Below are 23,530 nucleotides of genomic sequence, written 5' to 3' on the forward strand. Positions count from 1 at the left end.
AAATATAAATTCAAATAACGGTCATGAAATTTTCAAAATTTTCAGAAACTATTATAACAGTTTCCCTTGAAGAGATTCGAAACTTTTATGACAGTTGATGCGCAACAGTATACGGTTTTTCGAACAGTTCACAGAAAAAATAGTCAACAAAAGAGAGAAGAAAGAGTAACAAATATTTTATTGAATTTTTAGTTTTATTTAATTCTTGACAGTGAATAAGTGATTAAGTGCGAAAAAAGTGAAAAATGCCTAGGATTAGAAATGAAGAGGCACAGCCAATTCTCGATAGAAATGAAGAGGATAATAATGGCGACGACAATGAATTGGGAGATCATGAATTTACCTGCTGTAATCCTCGAAAATCCTATTATAGATTTATTGCTTTAATTTTTATGTGCTTGGTTGGATTTGGTAAGTATCATATTTCTTTGTGATGAATAAAAGCTTACTGGATCATCAATATTTTCATTTCTGGATGTTATGTACAATGAAAGTGAAGACCCACATCCCACATAATCAATTTGTTGAAATAATTAATACATCAATTCATCATTTGCTTATCGCGGAATTGAAAAACTGCTCATATTATCTCACTTTCATTGTGTTATATTCGTCTGAAATAAATTTATTGATGATAAGGCAGAAATGCCCAAACAAAGGAACTAGAAATGTTTCCATATGTTAATGAGTAATGACCCGCATATTTGCTTATTTTCAGCATCATATTTCTGTTATGACAATCCCGGTGCACTTCAGGACAATTTTAAATCGGATCTGGATCTCACAACGACTCAATTTGCTATGCTCTACAGTATATATTCGTGGCCAAATGTCATTTTATGTTTTATTGGTGGATTTTTAATCGATCGAGTCTTTGGTATTCGACTTGGAACAATTATTTACATGTTTATTCTAATGATTGGACAGCTGATTTTTGCATTCGGTACAACAACAAATGCATTCTACATTATGCTACTGGGACGATTCATTTTCGGCATTGGAGCTGAAAGTTTGGCAGTTGCACAAAATAACTATGCAGTTTTATGGTTCAAAGGAAAGGAATTGAACATGGTATTTGGTCTGCAATTATCATTTGCAAGATTTGGCAGCACAGTCAACTTCTTAGTTATGGAGCCGGTCTATAAATATGTCAAACAATATTATACAGGCACATACGTTCTAGGTATGGTGCTTTTTGCGGCAGCATCAACATGTGTTATGAGCTTTACGTCAGCACTTTTACTCGGATGGATGGACAAACGAGCTGAAAGAGTTTTAAGAAGACAAGCTATTGCAGCAGAAGGAGAAATTCCAAGACTTTCTGATGTCAAAACATTCAAGATTACATTTTGGATGGTGACGGCAATATGTGTAGCATATTATGTTGCTATCTTTCCGTTCATTGCTTTGGGAAAGTAAGTCTGACATGAATCATAAATCATGAATATTAAAATTGAAATTTTGAGCACTTTTTGCGGATGAAAAAAAAAATTCTTGGATACATTTCTTGTTGACTTATTAGATGATTAATGCTTAGTAAAATTGAATGTGTTGTGACATTCATTCTGGCTTAAAAATCGTTAAATTTAAATTTTGAAAAACTTAACGAAAGTTTTGAAAGTTCAAAAATTTAACGAAAGTTTTTCAAATCTAGAAAATCCGTTAATATTCAAATTTTAAGAATCGGTTAAATCCTAATTTTTAAATAATGCCTTGAAACCTTTTTATTCATCCACAATAATGCTCATTATTTATTCATCAATAGCAATTTCCTTACAAATTCTATTTTATTTTCTTCACGCAGAGTTTTCTTCGAAAGGAAATTCGATTATACACCGGAAGAGGCAAATGCCGTGAACTCTGTCATTTATCTTATTGCCGCATTTGCAAGTCCTATATGTGGATATATTGTTGATAAGACAGGAAGAAATGTTATGTGGGTGTTTATATCTACTATTGTGACAATCGGTGCCCACGCACTTCTTGCATTTTCTTTTGTAAATCCATATGTTGGTACAATTACTATGGGCTTTGCATATTCTATGCTAGCAAGCAGCTTGTGGCCATTAGTTGCGCTCATCATACCTGAATATCAACTTGGAACTGCTTATGGAATATGTCAAGCTGTACAGAATCTTGGATTAGCAGTTGTGTCGATGTTTGGCGGTGTTATTGTGGACAATGGAGGATATTTGATGTTGGAACTTTTCTTTATTGGATGGCTGAGTAGTAAGCATGCAATTTTTAATTTAAATCTTGACGGTTCTTAACGAAACTTTTTCAAATATTGTTCGACCGTTAATTTTTAAATAATATTTGTCCGTTAAAAATTTAACAATTTTCTAATTCAATTTTCAGTTGCACTTCTCGCAGCAGTCATTATCTGGTTACATGACTTTAACAACAATGGAATTCTCAATATGTCGCCAAGTGATCGAGAAGAAATAGCACATAAAGCTCTCACGACATCATCAACTTCTATCAACAATGAATCACCAAGATCGTTAAATGACGACGAAGCTGATAACGGAGCAGGACAAGCGAGAGAAGTTCGAAATAAGTATTTAAAGAGAATTGGCGTTAGTGATACTGGAAATTCAAGTGATGATTGTGAGCCACTGTTACAGTAAAGAAGATGAATGATGGACGTAATCTGGTAATTATGTATTAGGCAACATATCTTATTACTACACAGGATCAATTACAAAATCATCTTCATATACACACAAAAACTTTTATTAAATTCAATCAGTATCTCCTATAATTTCAATCTTTGATAGACGAAAAATTTAATTAATTAGTTTAATTAAGTGAAAATAATTTTAATTGTGTTTTTTTTCCACCCATCCAAAAAAATGTGACAAGATGCGCAAAGTTGAATGCAAAAATGATTCTTTTTTGCTTTACTTATTGTGATCATGCTAGTTGTGTTAACTTAATGATAATTCAGCATCGATTAGTTATGTAATTTGTTGTGTAATCAAGCAGTATAAGTTTAATATTGTTAGTTATAGCAAAAAATTGATTGTTCCAAAAATCTCCTTACTGGATATTAAATTATAAGTTAGGAAAATCTTTTTTTTTTTAGTTTTGCATTCCCCTAGATTTAATTGTTTTGATAAATTTGAAGGACAAGGTTTAGATTCAGTCCACAAAATTTTCAAATTTAGACAACTTTAGATGCAGGAGAAGCCTATATGATCAATATTTTTTTATAAGAAATAATTTAAAATGAATTAAAGAAATAAATGAAAAGTTTCGGGATATACTCTCGACCAACAAATTTAAAATTGACTGACTTGGCTATGTTAATGCTAAATATAAATTGACAAACTTAGTTATTTTATGACAAAAGAACTCCAACGACAAATTTATCATTTCTTAAAGCTACACCACATATGATATTGATTAGGCTTGTTCCTGTCGTTTTAAAAAATATTTAATTTCTTTTGATGATGCACAGACAAGTTAAATATTTTTTGGACTCATTAATATCCGTATTACGTCTCTCTGGATGTAGGACAGTTGACATTAATGTAAATTGTATTCATTGAATATATTTTGTTGACGACCCAGTTGACATTAAGTTTCTGTCCTATGAAACAAAGACAAGAGACATGTGAAAAATGGATGCACAAACCGTAAATGTCAATCTTGTTTTTATAGCCCTAAAAAGGCTTTTCTATTGAATTTTGTGTATCATCGAAACCCAGAATAATTTTTGTAGTTAAATTAAAAATCTAAATCAATGCGCAAATGACTTACTAAAATTGTTTTTCGAGTCTACAGCGTCATTATCAGGAATAAAAAGTATGTCATTGACTGATTCTCAAAAAAACAAACAAATTGTTATTTAATCTCTTCTTCTTTTTCGCCAAAATTTACATTATCAGAGTCTATTTTCAAATTTTATATAATTAATTGAATGTGTAAAATGAGAATGAACAAGCTATGAGTCATTTTGAGGGCAGAATTTCAATTCACTTGACAGTTTTTCAAGCTTGTAATAGAGGAATGAACTTGATTACGTAGAACAGAAATGAAGCGTGAAGGAATAAGTTGTAATTTATTGGATATTAAAAAATAACAATTTTTTTTGTATTGTAGATTTTTCTGCTGTAAGCTAAGGTGGAAATTATATTTATAGCAATGAGAATGATTATTAACTGCTGGACAGATGAAAATAATAAATTAAGAACTGTTGACCTCTTCATTCTGACTAAGGGAATGAATCAATAATCAGAAAATGGAAAACTACTAGATTAGGTGAAGCTTATTGAAGAATCTAAGCAGTTTCTGTTCATAGCACGCTGAGTTTGATTATCAGATGATGTTAAGCTTATCAGTTTGCATGTAGAGTCATTGCACGCTTTTAATAATGTTTTATAATTATAAATGCATTTAAAAGTCATGTAAAGTTGTTTTAAAATTGAATTAAATGATGTATGTAAGCTGTAAAGGCATTCAAGGCATGAAGTATGTACTCAGGGGATAATCAGATATTTTTGATAGACTTTCTAAAATTCAACCCATACATTACATCTGTAATATGTTAAAAATATCAAAATTGCAGAATGGAACATGCCATGACAAGGAACTGAATAATCAGATATTTTTGATAGATTTTCTAAAATTCAAATACTATCTGGATTAATCATTGAATGGAAAACTGAAACTGATTAGCCAATCATTAATACCCTACAATTGAGATTCAATAAATCCAATATCAATTTAAACGTAATTAAAGCAAACTCTCCTTGACCCAATTCAAAACAGCAGATAAGATTCACATAGACTATCTGACTTTGCCTACAATGTGTAGTCAAGTCATCACCCTAGCAAATAATTCTCATTGCTATAGTAAGTTACTCGCGATCTTTATCTATGATCTCGAAGGTATTTATAACTGGGAAAGGAGTTGAATCATTGCATTCAAGTGACTCATGGATTGAACTATTCTCATTAATAGCTCATATTCATGAACTATGGAGTAAAATAATCAAAAATTTATTCTAAAACTTTCTGTTAAATTTTAATGATTGGATGGAAAAGTTGATGAGCAGTTTTGGTACTAAGATAGACTTGAGTCGTAAATAATTAGCCAGGAACAAAAGCTGCAGTTAAAATGATGAAAATTTGCAGCCATTTTCCAAATTGGATTGATTTTCTTCATTTAATAAGCTTCTGAATCCACCGAAATGGTCAGTATTTGTCATAACTCTCAAATACAGTATCAGACCTAGGCTACTTCCAAAATTGACTCCAACTTATTCATCCAATTTTGAAACTACATTTGTTATGTCCAAAAATTTATTTTTGATAGCTCAAGTTTTGTAAACTAAGCCAATCCTTTTAATGAACTTATAAAAATGGAACTTACGCAAGATATATTATATTATTATACATAATATTTATATACATTACCATTAAATCTCTTAGTGTCTATTAAAAAAAATGAAGAATGAAGAGAAATAAAAAAAAAAAAAAATAAAAATTTAAGGACTTTTATTTGTTGCTAGCTAGAGCTTGAAGTCGACTGTTTGTGGGTAAGTAGACTAATAGTGATAATAGTGACGACATATAGCATTTAAAGGGTACTTGGCGATAAAGGCAGCTTCAGCTGACATCTAAGGATAACATAACAATTGATTGGGTGGTCATAACAATTGATCTGAAAATTCATTAAAGGCAGTAAGTAAGGGACCGTCCACTTATTACGAAACATAAAAAATCGACTTTTGTCCACCATCTCCCTCTCTTCCTCATCCCTCCCCTACGAGCGTTATGTAATTTGTTTCAGAAATTTTGGCAATAGATTAATTTATTTGAATTAAAGGCTGACTCTTTTAAAAGTCAAAATTAAACACAGTCGCAATAATTTAAAAGCAGAAGTGATGTCTAGATCACATTAGGACTTCTCCAACAAAGACATAGCTGTAGATCCATGACTCCAAATATAATGAATTTCGTTGATTTAATAATGTTGATTAATCAGATCCAAGTCATCATTCTGATAGTTCTCATCATCATAGCACCAGCAATCTAATCCACAACATTCTAAAACGATTAAAATTTTTATGAATTGAAATATTGATAATTTATTTGCCAATCATACGTGTTTGAGCAGAAACTAAGTATATCATTTGAAATACTAGTGCAAGGCAAATCAAAAACTTCCAGAGCATTTTTCTAGTTCCTGTTAAGTTGAAAATCACTAAATTACTGAATGTTTGATTAAAATTCAATTTTTATTTAAAGTTTTGGAATGATTATTGAAAAGCATTTATAGGTTAATTAATATTTCACACTTGTCAGCATCAACATATTATTTATAAATAAGTTTGTAAATCTCAGCCATCGCACCAACAACCGAACATATTAGGGAGCACCTTAATGGCAGGCGAAAGTAATGAAATCTTTTCGTTACACTCAATGACGGTACGTACTGGTGAGTCCGAAAGAAAAGTGCTACCGAATGAATTATAAATAGAACTAACAAAATGGAATTAAAATTCATCATATCCATATCAAAAAAATTCTTTTATTTTTGATTCTTTATATATCAGTTTTAATTTGGATTCCAAAGCTCGAAGTAAGTTTTCAGTAGTAACTAAGTCGATAGATAGTTAAGAAAGTAAGTTTTAGATTTTATTGGTGCCAATTCAATAAATATTTAATCTGTAAATTGTTGGATGTAAAATGAATGAAGATCTAAGAGTGGTAATGGGTAACAATTGATCTGCAAGCTCAGGAAATGCAGTAAACAAAGAACCGTCCACTTATTATGTGACGTAAGCAATCGACTTTTGTCCAACCTCTTCCTCATTCCTTCCCTACGAGCGTTATGTAATTTGTTTCAGAAATTTTGGCAATAGATTAATTTATTTGCATAAAAAGCTGAATTAAACAAAGTTGCAATAATTTAAAAACAGAAGTGATGTTTAGACCACATTAGGACTTCTCCAACAAAAGTACAGCTGTAGATCCATGACTCCAAATATAATGAATTTCGTTGATTTAATAATGTTGATTTATCAGATCCAAGTCATCATTCTGATAATTCTCATCATCATAGCACCAGCATGATAATCCACAACATTCTAAAACGATTAAAATGTTTATGAATTGAAATATTGATAATTTATTTGCAAATCATACGTATTGGAGAAGCAGAAGCTAAGTATATCATTTGAAATACTAATGCAAGGCAAATCATAAACTTCCAGAGCATTTTTTTAGTTCCTGTTAAGTTGAAAATCACTAAATTACTGAATATTTTATTAAAATTCAATTTTTATTTTTGGAATGATTATTGAAAAGTATTTATAGCTTAATTAATATTTCACACTTGTCAGCATCAACATATTGATTAAAAATAAGTTTGTAAGTCTCAGCCATCGCACCAACAACCGAGCATATTAGGGAGCACCTTAATGGCAGGCGAAAGTGATGAAATCTTTTCTGTGAACACGAGTAAAGTTTGTCCATAATTTTTATTTAATTTTACTATTTATTGTGCACTAATTAACACTCAAAAATATTAAAATAGAAAAAATTGGAAATTTTTTGAAAAATTGTGCGAACACGCGACTTTACTCTTTCACGTTCGGTTTCAAAAGGCCAGATTTTCGTAAACGGGGTCTCAACGTAAGATTCGAAAAGAGATGCGAATATTTGAATTCGTAAAGCCCGTTAGATATCATCGCACAATTTATTCAACATAATTCGATTGTGAATATATTATAATATTGTATAATTAATCATTTGTGAACAATAGTAATTAACGAATGAGGAAAATAATTCATATAACTTGACATTAGAAATAATAATAATATAATAATTCAAAAATGCAGAACTGTCGTAATATGCAACGACACTTTTCATTATACTCAATGACTGTGATTCCAAAGCTGAAGTAAATTTTCAGTAGTTAGTAAGTCGATAGATAGTTTAGAAAGCATGTTTTAGATTTTATTGGTGCCAATTCAATAAGTATTTAATCTGTAAAATGAATAAAGATCTAAGGGTGGTAATAGATAACAATTGATCTGTAAATTCTGTAAAGACAGTATGTAAGGGACCGTCCACTTATTATGAGACGTAAGCAATCGACTTTTGTCCAACATCTCCCTCATTCTTCCCCTACGAGCGTTATGTAATTTGTTTCAGAATTTTTTGCTATAGATTAATTTATTTGAATAATTAAAATTCAAAATTAAACAAAGTTGCAATAATTTAAAAACAGAAGTGATGTTTAGACCACATTAAGACTTCTCCAACAAAAGCATAGCTGTAGATCCATGACTCCAAATATAATGAATTTCGCTGATTTAATAATATAATTGATCCTTATTTAAGCTTCTATTTAATAATTAATCAGATCTAATTCGTCATCCTGATAGTTATGATGCATATCATCTGCAAAATTATAACCAGGGATAGGGCGGCAAAAGCAGTGGAAAGCTGAACAACAAACTAAATAGATAAAAATAATTATGAATCGGAATTTGGATATCCTGAATTTACGTTATAAGCCAGTGGTTTATCGGAAGAAATAAATTTTCAAAATCGTAAAAAAAGACTTAATAACGAGTAGTGGCTTAGTAAAGAAATGTAAACAAATGAAGAAAAATCGAAATTTTTAATGGAAATCTTAAAAATTATTAATTTCTTCCAGTCCTTTCTGATTGTTTATATCCGAATATGTCATTTAAAATCGAAAAAATTATTTTATCTAGTTTAATTAATGGCTTATTAACGGATACAAATTTTTTTTCAGAGTCCAATTTCTTTACTAAGCCAGTGGCTTCCTGAATCGGAATTTATCGGTTGATCATACTTGGAGAAGCAGAAGCTAAGTATATCATTTGAAATACTAATGCGAGGCAAATCAAAATCTTCCAAAACATTTTTCTAGTTCCTGTTAAGTTGAAAATCACTAAATTACTGAATGTTTGATTAAAATTCAATTTATATATATAGTCTTGGAATGATTATTGAATCTCATGGGTGTTAATTTGTTTTTATAGAAGCATTTATAGGTTAATTAATATTTCACACTTGTCAGCATCAACATATTGATATTGCAACAGTCTAAAAATATAAACAATTAATTCAAATCAGTTCCAAAGGTATCCCTTCTACATATACGTAGATCTGCTGTTACCGAATGAATTATAAATAGAACAAACAAAATGGAATTAAAATTCATCATATCCATATCAAATAAACTCTTTTATTTTTGATTCTTCAATTAATTCATGCATTTATTTACAACTTTCGGGAATTGCTTCCTATATATTAACAATCACAAGGATCCCTGACACATACACATTGATCCATTTGAGGAGCGATGTAATATTCGTCATGTTGTCCTCCATCATACATATTAGGGATGAACTCCTCTGTTTCTAAATTTGATCGAGACATAACGTCATTTAGTTCATTTAATGGAACTGCCAACGCTGAATGGCTTGCCAAAAATATTAGTGCAAAAAATTGTAAAACTTTTAAATCCATTTTTATGCTCTGAAGTGAAATTTAAAAAGGAACAAAAATGCTGTAGCTAAAAACCTGCTTTATTTATACTTTAAATATTTCATCTGTAACTTGTTGGCTGTCAATTGAATTAGGCTTGCAATTTATTGATACATAAGTTTTTATATGTAGTTGGGCTTAGACGACAAAAAAGTTCACGCTTATTATAAATCAATTAAAACTAGAGTTGGCATCGGTCAAGGACAAATCCAGGAGTGCATTTAATGATAAAATATTTTACGATTTGCATGGAAGCTTTTTTCAAGAGATTGTGCCTTGGTAGGCCAAAGAACTCATGGAAAGAAGCTGTCGTCACACTTGGAATTGGTAAGTGACAAGCGGGAGCCAGCTTCAGGAGTCGACTGAGGAAGTCCATGGATCACAATTGATCTGTACGGTCAGCAAAGTAAGTAGGTAAGTATGGAATCTTTTTAACAAGGAGGGTCTAAAAATTTATTTTTTTACATAATGCAATAAGAAGCACTAGATAATTCAGATATAGATCAATTAAGATAGAATTTCCAATTAAGATGAACGATGCCCTAAAGCTTAACACAAGCACAAATCAAGATCACAACATGTAGTGCGATGCATTGATCCAAGTCTGACATTGTAGACCTCAGAATCAGCGAAAGTAGGAGTACACCAGCAGATATCTCCAGAACAGCATCTCACTAAAAATATACAACTAAATAATTTGTTCATGAACTGAAATTTAATGACTTACTTTCATGTTCCAATGGAAGTTCTGAAGCAGCAAAGCTTATCCACAAAATAAGAAACGAAAATATTAAAAACTTCATCTTTTGAATCCAAAAAGTTCGATCAAACTGATTATTGATGATGAAAAATCAGCTTTTTAAGGAACGAAAAGTTTGGATTTTTGATTTTATGGATGTCAACTTGAATTGAAATTATTTGTTTATTACTGGACATAATTTCAAATTTACAAGGTAAATATAGGCACACGATTGAGGAAATATTACTAAATTTATACAGACTATACAAAAGACTTGTCGCCACAAAACTTATTTCATCAGAAATAATATTAAATAAAAAACGTTTAAAAATCAGCATTATCAAAAACGAGATTATCAGAACACATAAAAATGCTGATAGGCCACACCATAAATTCAAATTCTTCCTAAAAAATCAATTTATCAGGAATCCATAGATTGGCATTTGCGAATTTCACTTCAAATTAATTCGCGGTTTCACATTGAGGAATTCTATGAATTTTGCGGTGCCAATAAGAAGCTTTTTTTGTTTTGTTATTCTTCTCGCCACACAACGTGCTTGAGAGTTATGTCATAATAATTTTATCGTAAACACCTTTGTATCTGTGCCGAACTAATGCTAACAATAAAGCGCCAAATTCTCAAATATCCACATAAGAACGAAGAGAAAAATGAAAAGTCATTTCAATACCTTTTTGTTACAATATAAAAGAAATTTTTGTTAAAAGACAGAAGATGAAAGGAAATAATCAACAACAGAACGAGCTCAGGCGAAAGAAGAGCGCGAAATGAAATTAATGAATCATCCACATATTGTGCACACAAACATTCCATGTGATAATATATATGTGTACGATATTTGGAGGCAAAAAATGTATCGAAATTTTCTCAGAATTTCTCTTCATCCGAATTCCACGCATTCCTTGCCTTTACATGAGAAACTTTTTTCTCAAGCGATGCTTATCTTCGCAACGTCTTCGATTCTTTATTTTTAGCTAATTTTGTTGCAGGTATTGGAGTCACCTGGCTGCATTTTGGGTGTTTTTAATGATCAAAATTGATTTTTATGTCAGACCTGACTAGCAAGCTTTGATTCATATTTCTCGAAACAACCCTTGATTTTGAAAATATCATAACCGTTACATTTTAAATTTAATTTGACCGTTATTTTTCCAAATTTATTTTGACCGTTATTATTTCAAAATTAATGGAAAAATGCGTTCCTCTCAACTACATCTTACCACATTCTGCAAATTCACCTTACCTCCATTCCAAAGCATCTACACTTATTTATTTATTGTTATTATTCATTCATAAAAATTGTATTGTAGTGATTCACATAAAAGCAGCATTTACTCAACGGGTCCATTCATTGTGTTGAGATCGGCAGGCAATCATGAAATGTAACAAGTCAAATCTACCAAGCATATAATTATTTTGAACGAATTTACAGCAATATAAAATCATTCAATACCACTTGTTCGCATAGTTCATTATTTTGTGCGAGAAGCAGACTGACAATTCGTGGAAAATTGCGTTGATCATAGACTTAATTTTAAAAAAATACAAAAAGGAAAGAAGGCGACTCTTGTATGGGAACATGATTCATCGTAAATATTATGTATTATTGAAATCTTTTTTGAAACAGCGAACGAGATCTGCAAAGACATTATAGACAGATATTATATTTCGTGCCGTTGATGATTACCAAATTAGGAATGGAAGCAAAGAAATAATTAATTAATGAAGGAAGCTTGAAGCTTGTTGGTTCAATATTATTGTTTATTTGGTGGGAAAAATCTAGTCTTTCATCCTGTTTGAACGTGGCACTGGATTTGTAGATTAATAGATTTAAATGGACTTTAAAGACATCAAAGATTCCTTTTGTGAAGAGGTGTAACCTTTTGAACCTTTGAAAGAGGAATGAATGAAATGAAATTATTTAAGCTAGCCGCGGATAGATCAATCATGTCAAAACTTGTTCAATTTGAAGCTTAATGAGAAAATTATGAAGCTTTATGACTAGAGCTAGTTGAAAAGGATAACTAGAATTCCAACCCACATTATGATACTCATTCTGGATGTATATAACATAATTCATCCAACACTCCGATAATTTATTCATCCTCAAATTATTCAGCCGAAACTGGCAATAAAAAAGTACACAAAATTCTAAGACTTGAGTATGTTTCTATCACTTCATGACTAAGGCCTATGTTATTATGCTATACTTATATACTAATTTTTGACGATGAATCATGTACATTTTGACCTAAATATAATTCAGACTATTAAGTAATAATTTGAACTATTCTTGTGAATCATTAAAGAATATCGGGAAATGTATCATCTTAATTTGTATGTTCACAAACGAGAGTATCAAATTATGCGACAGACTTACCTCACATGAGACAATAATCTCGCATTTCATCGATGAAAGTCGTTTAGATTAAATTAATTTTGTCTATCCAATTTTTATTCATAAACTTCCATTTATTTATGTAAATGTGACTGTTCAAAATAAAAGACATAAGTAGATATAGCGAATATTAAGACAACCACTTAACGACTTCTCTATCAGTCTATTGTAAATTAATGTGAATAGTAATGAATCACAAGAAAACAGCAAGCACAACGTATTTTTTGTGGATGTTTCTTGGAATGATGTGCTTCGATTGTTATTATAATGGCAAGATGACTGTGGATAAGTGTGTAAGGCAAGGTCGTGTATGGAAATATTTTGTGTAGATCTGGACACGTGACAAGTATTTAGGCAAAATTTTTGAATTTTCCTTTCTTAAGAGGGGTCTGGATCCTTTGGAACTCATCGCAACTGCCAATTTATTTGTTGTTAACTTCCGCGTGTAACAAGGAAGGTACTTTTCCCTGTCAATGAAACCAATAGATTTTCAACTATGCCGAATTGATTGACTCAGTAAATTAATGCAAGCCACCTACACACAATTTGTGCTATAAGTTGGAATTTGGACCTAAACTTTGAATTTTGTATCAGCGATTCAACACAAGGTCACACGAAAAAAATGCGTCATAAATCTCCCGCACAATAATATTACAGCGAACAGAAATACTAGTTTGACTGAATATGTATGATCAATAAGAGTTTCCAAGAAACGCGATCATATTAAATTGAAATTTTAATTCCTCGATTTTTTACAGATTTTCTTCTTACTCTCAGCCACATTGCAAATTACAGCACGCATGGGATATGATGTCATGAAACATACTCAAAATTATGCTCAGTAAAAAACGTGCAACATCAAAAAAGAGTAGAAAAGAAATAAAAATCCCCGAAGTTCATTGATGAATCATCGTACTACGTTTTTTATGAATGAAAACTAAACACAAATGTAGACGTGTTGTGAGAGGAGAAATACTATAAGAGCATGAGAATGATAAGAGTTACGCAAATGTAAGTCAAATAAGAATGTGTGCTATAAAGATCGCAAATGTGCAATACGTTATTCTCCCCACTATACTCAATACTCGCTCATAATTCTCTCCTCCCGAAATATCTGTGAATGTATTTTCGATCTCAATTTTTCTTCTACCCGCCAAGAGCTTTGAAGATCGAAGAGATCTGCTGTATACGCGAAAAAGAAATTAATAAGTCAGTTATAATTTTTTAAGTCGACGATGACGAGGTTAGTTAGGGAAATAATGCAATAAAATTAATCCGGACGACAATTTAAGCACATTTAAAATAATTCAGAGAATTTTTATTAAATAAATATCAACAAAAAATGATAAGGATGTATGGAAGTGATAAGATGATAAAATATTGTGAAATTCATTTATGAAAATTCTAGTTCCATTTAAAAAACTGTTAGAATGGATGAAATGAGAATTTTGTCAAAATGTAGACGAATAAAAAGATTATTTTGTGATTTGATGCCATCAAAATGCAAGGCGATGACAATAAAAATAGTGCAAAACCCGTTGAAATAAGTGATGATGATAATAGTAATGATGGAAATGAAAGTGAATCATCAAAGTGTAGTCAAAATAAAGACAATGATGATGAGGTCATTTATGTTCCAAATAATCCAAAGACATGGGATGAAAAAGATATACAAAAGTGGACGGAATGGGCATCAAAAAATTTTGATATTAAGCCGCCATTGGATGCTTCACGATTTCCCAAAACCGGTGATGAATTGGCAAAATTCTCAAAGGCTGATTTTTATATCGTGTGCGGGTCGTTTGAAGGGGGTAAATTGGTGGTCGAACACTATAAATACATGATGGGAATTGTGTCGGAAAAGTTTGATGAAACTCTTCTAGGCGATGAGGATCCAGGTATGGCATATACTTTTATTTACATGATATTGTGAAAATTTCCTGCTCATTCAGTCACAAACACGAAAAATCTTGTCAACACAAACAAAAGCTGTATTTCGAAAATAATGAAAACATCCGCATTAAATTTGGGAAATTCCAAAACGGCTACTTGCATGAATATTGTATTTAAGCGTAACAGACGATTTATGGACTATGCTTTATGGTGATAAATCAGTCAACTCGTTTAATTCAACACTCCATTTCCAAGATAAGGAAAATTTGGACTGGAACTGGACAAAGGAACCTAAAATGTATTATTTCAACATCGTTGTTAACAGTTGTTATAAAGATTACATCAAAGGAAATAAAAAAACATGTGAAAAATGAGTCTCTGGGGATTCAATATCATGTCAGGCTCCTGATAATAAAATATATTGTTTGTTGGAAATATAATACAATTTTAAACTTGTATTTCAAACAGTTTGAGGAATTCTCAGTAATATGATTAATAATATTGAATGAAAAATTAAATTATTAAATTGACTTAGGTCAAGAAAGTTAATCGATGCAGAATGATTTCTAGGAAAATGCATATTGAGAGGAAAAATTGAATTTATTGGAAAGCAATTTAGGGATTGTGCCCTTATATGGAATATTTCTTGGAAGCTTATTTATTCTGATGTTGTGGACTTTTTACCTGGTTTCTTCCTTATTTGAAGAAAAGTATATCAATTTAATTTAAACAATCGACAGGTTTAATTTATGATCTTGATCAGGATTCTTGATGAAAGTCATGAGTCAACATAAGTTCGGTATTGGATTCTATCTTATCTAGTGTAAATTTACTAAGTCGCCAATTTTACGATGGCGCGACGTCTAGGTTTTCTGAAGCCGTTTTCAAACCAGCACAACGACAAAGACAAAAGTTTCGTCGAGCATAGTTTGAGTATAACTATTCTAGATAGTTTGCGTTGGGAAAAGTATAACATTAGCTTATTAAGGCTCGTTAAATAATAATATTATTAAATCACATTATCTGATTTCATCATTTGAATAATTCATTGAATGAATTAATTCAGAAATCTAAATATTTAAAATTTTAAGTTCTGATTGAATAGAATCAATTATTTAAATAACAATATTTCACTCTTGTTATCACTTTAATTAATTAAATAACAAAATATAACAATCGCTTATCAAAATTCGCAGAATCATTCCCTATAACGCGTCTAGCTGATAACATCAACGAAATTCAACTGAAACAGCAAAGGGCCGACGGCACGACCTTGATTTCATTCTTCTTCCTTGTTATGATTCACAAACATTCTTCATTTAACATTCATAATCTTCACACTTAAACCTCAACACGCTTCATCTCATTTTCTAACTTATTAAATGCTCTCTTCAAAATATGACACAAGAATCCTAGAAAATCTTTTTTATTACAAAAATGTTGACTTTTTTAACAATTTTCATCATCGACATTAGACAGTACAGGCGCTCTCAAATGAAATTTATTTCCTTTCCCCTAAAAAAAGTCAACAAAACTAATAAAAAAATTTTCATTCCCAAAGAGGCAAAAATGTCAGGTCGGAGCATGTCCTTAATCCCATCCGATCGCTGCTGGAAGTCAATTTGAAAGTCAAATGTTATTGCATAAAAGGATCATGGAGCTTCCGAATACATTTGACATTCAACAGAGGAGCAAAATAAAAAAATTTATGCTAGAGATGGGATGTTGTTGTTGTTTTTTATGCTGAGAATTAAGGAGGCATGTGGATGGGGTCGAGGATGATATTGATTTTCGGAGGATGGATTGAAATTTCTGATTTTTGGACAATTTTTAAACAATTATTTCAGTAACTTGCATTGGAATTTTGGCAACTAAATTGATGATTTATAGGTATGATAATTTATTCACCGCATATGCGTACATCCGCTCAAGAAATGTCTGTATTACAATTCAATTTCCAAAAGTATCAACTGGGGAAAATCCTGGCAATATTAAATTAAAATAGATAATGAACAGGATTAAATCTGTTGTACACAACTCACAGCATGTATCTAGATGAACGTCATGAATGCAAACATCCAACATCATCCTATCTATTGATTTCTATTACCAAAAATCTATCAGCATTAAAATAAATTTCAGCACAAAAAAAATTGGAATCATTTAATGAAAAGTCAATCCTTGCTTTTATTTCTGTTAAATCTTCTAACGAAATAGCCAATTCTAGGATTTATGTGCTACCCTTGATTGGATGTCAAGATAAAATCTCAACTTAACTCACTAACTTAAAGGAAAGAAGCATTTAATGAACTTTATGTGCGTATAAATGAACATGCTAAATGATAACATAATCTATGACATGTATGAATCCTCTCTTTATCCTCTACAACAATGTTTCACATTCTCACTCGATTTTATTATTATTTTATTCCATATTATCATGATAGTTGTGTTCTGTCTTCGAATTGTGCGATAGATAAATGGATTGAAGTCCTATTATTCTGTCCTGCTGTCCAATAATTGGATTTTTCAGGAACTTACTGAAATTTTCCTTTTAAACTAAGTTTCTTATTGTAAGGAATGTCTTAATCCTAGTTATGAGCTTTACGCCTCAACTGCTATGTTGTATGTATGCTCATCATAAATGCACAAATTCGACTCTATGCATCCAAAAATGCGCCTTCATATCCATCAAACATTCTAACTCTCTCAACTCCCATGAATTCATCTAATAGCTAAGAATCACCTCAAGAACTAAGTTAACAGAAATCTTGATAAATTGAAAATAAATCGCCGCATAATTTTGCAATCAACATCTAAATTTAGTTCACCCCTTAGCAGTTAGAGTTCACTATTTTACCGTACACATGCCATGAGAAATCACATCCTTAATTCTTGTGCAAACAAAAGTCACAATTCAACAATAGTACAGGAAAAACTTCCTCTCATTGTATTTGTGTGCTGTACAGAAGAAATAAGAACAATAGGAGGCACAGGAAAAGTTGTGTGCGTGAGGAAATGCTCACAAATAAAGCGGAAAAATCGTATTTTCCGCAAGCTTTTCCGTCGTTCTGCTTAGGATATTTTTTTTGTGCAATCCACTCTAGCAATCTTAATCAGTCCTTCATTGTCCTTTGACTGATACGAACGTTTAAAGTTGTTATAGCAAGAAATTCAGTACAAACTGGAATAAACAATGACATTGAAATGGAATTTATTTAAATTGTGAATCAAACTAACTAATAAAATTTATGAATCGCTTGTTGGATTCAAATAAATAAATAAGTTGTGAATCATAAGTTCAAAAACAACAAAATATTCAGAAGAGGCTGCTGACGAAAAAAGAATATAAAGTGGAATATATTTTTAATGAATTGTATACAGTGAAATATGAGTGTTGATATGTGGCGATTTTCTGAAGATATTAATACTGCACGACGATTTAATGCCGTTGCACGAATGCAGCCACACTGTCCTGTTTTATATAGTGGTAAAAATTTCATCTTATAACGTCACTTGTTGGAAAGTTGCTCATTTTTCTAGGAAATTATGACGACGTGATTTTTTTCCTATTCATGATTCATTCAATGTACTTGCTTAATGTTTATAATATAGACTTGAAAGAAACAGACATAACTAGTTTCAATGTTAGCGGATTTGAATTTAATAAAGTGGGTTGGTTTATGCAATTAGTTCAATTTATGAACTCTTAAGTTAATGAATTATCGGAATCGATACTGTGATATCTTGTAATGGCTACTTGGAATTATGAAGAGTCATTACTAGATAATTCATATTATTAAGCTATTAGTTGTATGGATGATCATTTTGAATCGATAATCTATTGAAGTGTTGTCCAAACTGAGCGCCATGATCGAGACTTAATGAGCTGTTGGCGCAAATTTAATGAAGAACTTAGCTTAATATTGCTTATATAGGTTTAAAGCATACTTTCTTGGTTCTATGGTATGTGAGTCCAAAGCCACGCATAAGAAACGTCTAAAAGCTGGCTCTTCCCTTCAAAACCTCAAGCAAGTTTGAGATATTAAGAAAGATACTTAGACATCCTGCGATCCATTAGTTCTCAATAAATCCAGTTATGTTACTAAATCATCTACGTGCGAATTTACACGTCCGTAAAGGTAAAAACTTGAAGTCGAATTTGTCAATTACTTTGAACTCCATGAGAACTATCTCATTGTTGATTCTCAAAATAATTGCTGAGAAAATTATCAGTGAACCAACAATGCAATGATCATGTCATCAGTTTACCGCGTATGATTAATGGTGCTTTTGCATAATTATTTTACAAGAATACTGTGTCATAAAGTTTTTAAAAGAAAATGCTAATTCAAACGCAAGGAAGTCTTGTTATAAATCGCCACTGATTCATAGAGCAAAAGATTATGTGATGTGATATTTTTTAAGTGAAAAAAGTCGTTTGGGAATAACCCAACAAATATATTGTTTGATTTAAATTCAATTGCACCTTATTCACAAACGATATTTTCGGTGAAATAATCGACATGTGTGATGTGAATTTGTAATTAGCTGAAATACATGTGTTGAGTATGAGTTTTCTGTATTTATTTTTCTTTTCTTCCTCTACCTATGAATCTGTGTTAAGTGATTTAAGATGTGGATATGTTAACATCACATAAATCTAGTCATTCTGATCCTATTGGATTTAAAATTCATTGTGGATAGAACTGTTCTTAATAAACAAGCTAAACACGTGAACTAAATTAATCGTGACAGTTCTGCATTAAAAATTCTAGTAAGACTTGGTAAAAACCCCAATTTTATTGGAATCATTTACTTCGTAATATTTGATTAAAACGGAAGCAATTCTAATGGGAATATGGACTGGGAATTTCTCATCGTACGTCCAGAATTTCAATTGATTTACTTTGGGTTCCGCTTAGTCTAATTTTAAATTAAGATATTCAGTTGATATTTTCTTGCCATCACTTCTAATCTTCTTAATAAAAACTATTAAGTCATTCGATAACCGTTCACATAAAATTTTTAGAAGTAGCACCACATCGTTTGTGACATTAAACTTAATTCCTAGAAATGAGACAATTTTGTATTAACAATGATATCATCGACAATGTGTCGAGACAGAATTTAATACAATAACAGACCTGTTAACTTTGTTTATTAAGCTACTTTTTATGTCTTCTCGATATGCATGGATTAATTTGGAGATTTGACTTAAGAGGCTTCTTTTGATATTCATACTGTAATGTTAGATGATGTAAGATTCATCCCAACGGACATTCAAAATTATGAATTATGTTCTTATTCTTAGATGTGATTTAAATTTACTAAAGGACCCACGACTTCCCAAACATTTCACCTAAGGCTTTATCTATCACTGGTTACGTAGTGCAATACTGTCTTTATCAACAATATCTAACTTAAATGAATTTAAGTCCAAAAACATTTAAAAACATATTAGTCATTAATTTCCGTAAAATTAAAACCTTTCAACACGGTACAACTGATAAGATATCAGAGCATTACATAAATTATTAAATTACAAAATTTATACAAGATTGTATTTTGATTTCCCCTACTGATATGATTTCCAGAAAATCAATAATCCGCAATAAATTGTGCAGTTGGTTTTCTTGGAAGAGATAGTGATAAGGAAAATCCAAAGCGCTATGCTGATAAGTCAATCACTGAATTATTATTGGTTTAGCATTTTTTGCTACCTTTTGGGTGTTTATACCCTAAGAGTGTATAAAATTCACATGCAAATTCCACCTTTGCTTCCTTCAACCTTCTTGATTCGAAATGTCTAATAATTAAATTAAGGTTGATCACTTTCAATACTAATACCGAGTGTAATACAAGCAATGATTGAAAATCACGATTTTTACAATTTTTAAGATAGTGTCCGAGCAAGGATTCCAAATAAGAATTGAAATAATATTAAAACTTTAATATTAATGTGAATCAAATTCATTTCCCACATTTCAATACAACACCTCCAAGAAGCAATAAATTCAATTCCAATTAAATAATCTTAAAAATCAGCAAATCATGCTTTAATTTCTCCCGAATGGACGCTTTTATTCCATAAATCATTTTGTATCGTCGCGAAAATAGCCATTAATTCGTTACGACCTTCTGGCTTTTGAGAATCCATTTAAATTCACAGAGACAAAAAATATGGCGCCGAATGAGAATGAAGGAATTAAAAAAGAAGCTCAACAGATACCGGGTAAATTCCGTGAACTGTCAGAGTGTACAAAAAATAATATTATAGACACACAATGTGTGGAATTTTAGATTTTTTAGAGACATTACACAACAGTCTCGTCGCCTACACAAAATATGTTTCCTGACGAGATGATTTAGGAATTTTAAGGCAGTGTGTTGAATGAGCGAAATCAAATGAGCAAAACTGCGAAGCTTTAAAGTGAAATTAAATATTTTTTCTGTCTTTTTTCATCCACAGATCCGTATCAACTATTAAACGCTACACACAGATTGGTTGCACAAGGTTCAGGGCAGATACAATTATGGCAATTTTTGTTGGAGCTCTTAGCTGATTCGTCGAATTCTGATTTTATAAAGTGGGAGGGTAAGAAAGAAAAATTATCGATTTTCTTTTGTGCTGTGCTTTGTTGATAGCAAATATTAAGATTTTTAAAGCAGGTTCTAGCTAGTTTTGGGGAAATTAATGTGATTATGAATTCATTTTGAATATCCAAAGTGTTTAATGATGTTAATTTAATTCAAAATGGCTTGGAGATGAGTTTTGGGAATTTTTCGTCGTATAATGTGATGGCAACTTACCTTTGATGAGCTGTCTACGCATTAATCGTTCGGGTATAGCTTTATTGCCTTCATTTTGCTGACTAAAATGTATTTAATTAACAGAACTTTGTTAATTTGTTTGAAAATTTAACAAAAATAAAGCAAATGATGCAAAAATCAAAGTTAACTTTGATGCGAAAAATTCGAAAATTTCATGACCGTTGCTATCAAAATTGTGCAAAATTTGCCAATTTTCATCCTTATTCATTAATTATTTCTTTAAAATTCAGGTACAGCTGGTGAATTTAAGCTAATTGATCCAGATGAAGTGGCTAGACGATGGGGTGTGAAGAAGAACAAAACAAATATGAATTACGATAAATTAAGTCGTGCATTGAGGTGAGAAATTGCAATTAATCAAGACTGTAAAGAAGTCATTAATCTTTTTATTTGCAGATATTATTACGATAAATCAATAATGACAAAGGTCCATGGCAAAAGGTATGCTTACAAATTCGATTTTCATGGTCTAATGGCAGCATGCCACGCTCAGGCACAAGGTTGTGATCCAACAACAAGTTTGATACCAAAATATCATCCACATTTACTCATGTCAAATGAATTTTCCAATTATGCATCTACATCGACAGCAATTCCAACTTCCAGTACAAATCAAACAACTGCCCCGATGGCTGTTTCAAGTTTTAAACCAATCCAATCGTCAATGTCGACAATTTTACCAACATCGACAATTCCTCAAACGACAGCATCACATACGCCAAATACAACAAGTGTTTCGGACAGGAGTCACATTTGGCCATACCTGCCACCCTCAAACTTTTAAATTCAAATCTCAGCTTATTTGTAATATTAATTGTCAGCATTAAAAAAGGCTATTCTGATCTCAAAAATCGTTTAAAAAATACGTAAAGGACAAACTTTACGAGAAAAAAATTTAATTCCTTTTTTCTGTCCCTTCCTTTCTTTTGTCTCATAATTTCTGTAAATTGAATTGTTGACTAATGAACAATCTGACCTTTCTTGCTTTCATTTCCTTCGTTCACATTGTAGAGAAATTTAACTTCACATTCTGTGTGAATAATGAATCACTTTTTATATGAGAAACATGAGTCATACGTAATATTTTATTTAATTTTTTTTGTCAACATTAGCAATTTTTTTGTTTTGTTTTATTAAGTTTTAATTACTCATATTTGGTTGGAATCGGAAGTAATTGGATACTTGAAGGTAATTTTGGTAATTTGATGGATTTTGAATCAAATTTTAAATTGGTGATGCAAAAGTGGATGCAGAGATTTGCATCTTTGAGATTGTTTCATTCAAAATGATGCTAAAAATGAAGCAGAGTAGAAATTTGTTAGAAATTGAAGCAGAAATGCTAATTGCAAAAGACGCACAAAAATTTGATTGTTCAAATGAGACAACGATTGATGCAAAAGTTAGAATCAATCATTTCCGGGAAAATCGCAATTCAAAATGAAAATTTAAGTTAAAAATCCTTAAAATTCCATAAATTATCTCAAAAACTTCCATTCCCAGCCACAATTTTCTCATTCTATAAATACCTCAACTATTTTTAAAATAAATAGTTTTTAAGACATAATCAAATTAATTAGAAAATCAAATCAAATGCTCAACTATTAATTAATAGTAATAAAGGACAATTCTTTTCCTCTTTAGAAATCAAATAAATTATCATTATAGATGTTAAGTAGGTGTTTTTTTGTAATTTTTTCAATTTTAACTAAATTCTTTGTTGTAATAAAAATTAAAATTTTAAAAATTTAAGCTTTTTGTTTGTTGCCTTATTAATCCATTGCTAGTCTACTCACTTACTTTAATGGTCGTACAGATCAATTGTGATCCATGGTCTCCCTCAAATGCCCCCTGAAACTGGCTTCCGCTTGCAAATTTCTAATGATAAATGCAATGCTATCTTGGTCATCAGCTTCTTTCCATTAACAATCTTCTGTTACAGCTACAATGTTGGCAAGTGAATCACAAGTTTTGTTTATTTGTTTGCGATTTATTTTGATTATTTTTGAATTGATAGAGAATTTTGATAACAAGCTTAATGATTCATTGGAAATTTCAGCTTTATTTTCAATATTGATGTCCATTCATAATGAAATCAGAATTCATTGTTTAG

At 31.0% G+C, this 23,530-nt stretch overlaps 2 protein-coding genes across 2 annotated transcripts; both read left to right on the forward strand.

Annotated features, from left to right (window-relative positions):
• The first annotated feature begins 111 nt into the window (after window positions 1–111).
• Window positions 112–4,598, forward strand: mrva (minerva). Its single transcript, XM_070638968.1, has 4 exons — window positions 112–411; window positions 719–1,415; window positions 1,805–2,229; window positions 2,359–4,598. Exons 1-4 carry the CDS (start codon window positions 246–248, stop codon window positions 2,628–2,630), a joined length of 1,560 nt encoding a protein of 519 aa, XP_070495069.1. The 5' UTR covers window positions 112–245; the 3' UTR covers window positions 2,631–4,598.
• A 9,313-nt stretch (window positions 4,599–13,911) lies between these two features.
• LOC139089356 (DNA-binding protein D-ETS-6-like) lies at window positions 13,912–23,169 on the forward strand. The gene is made up of 4 exons (XM_070638873.1): window positions 13,912–14,591; window positions 21,059–21,184; window positions 21,651–21,759; window positions 21,817–23,169. The coding sequence occupies exons 1-4, from the start codon at window positions 14,195–14,197 to the stop codon at window positions 22,202–22,204; spliced, it is 1,020 nt and encodes a 339-aa protein (XP_070494974.1). The 5' UTR covers window positions 13,912–14,194; the 3' UTR covers window positions 22,205–23,169.
• The last annotated feature ends 361 nt before the right edge of the window (window positions 23,170–23,530 follow it).

Source organism: Chironomus tepperi, unplaced genomic scaffold, assembly GCF_022539635.2.
Source record: "Chironomus tepperi strain 1889 unplaced genomic scaffold, CSIRO-AGI_Ctep_v1 contig_177, whole genome shotgun sequence".
Classification (NCBI taxonomy): Eukaryota; Metazoa; Arthropoda; class Insecta; order Diptera; family Chironomidae; genus Chironomus; species Chironomus tepperi.

Excerpts from the sequence above, each read along its gene's own strand:
- mrva (XM_070638968.1), top strand. The coding sequence starts at position 246 with ATGCCTAGGATTAGAAATGAAGAGGCACAGCCAATTCTCGATAGAAAT. Across the intron at positions 412-718 it reads TATGTGCTTGGTTGGATTTG|CATCATATTTCTGTTATGAC; the intron begins GTAAGTATCATA and ends GCTTATTTTCAG. Across the intron at positions 1,416-1,804 it reads CCGTTCATTGCTTTGGGAAA|AGTTTTCTTCGAAAGGAAAT; the intron begins GTAAGTCTGACA and ends TTCTTCACGCAG.
- LOC139089356 (XM_070638873.1), top strand. The coding sequence starts at position 14,195 with ATGCAAGGCGATGACAATAAAAATAGTGCAAAACCCGTTGAAATAAGT. Across the intron at positions 21,185-21,650 it reads TGATTTTATAAAGTGGGAGG|GTACAGCTGGTGAATTTAAG; the intron begins GTAAGAAAGAAA and ends TTTAAAATTCAG. Across the intron at positions 21,760-21,816 it reads AAATTAAGTCGTGCATTGAG|ATATTATTACGATAAATCAA; the intron begins GTGAGAAATTGC and ends TTTTATTTGCAG.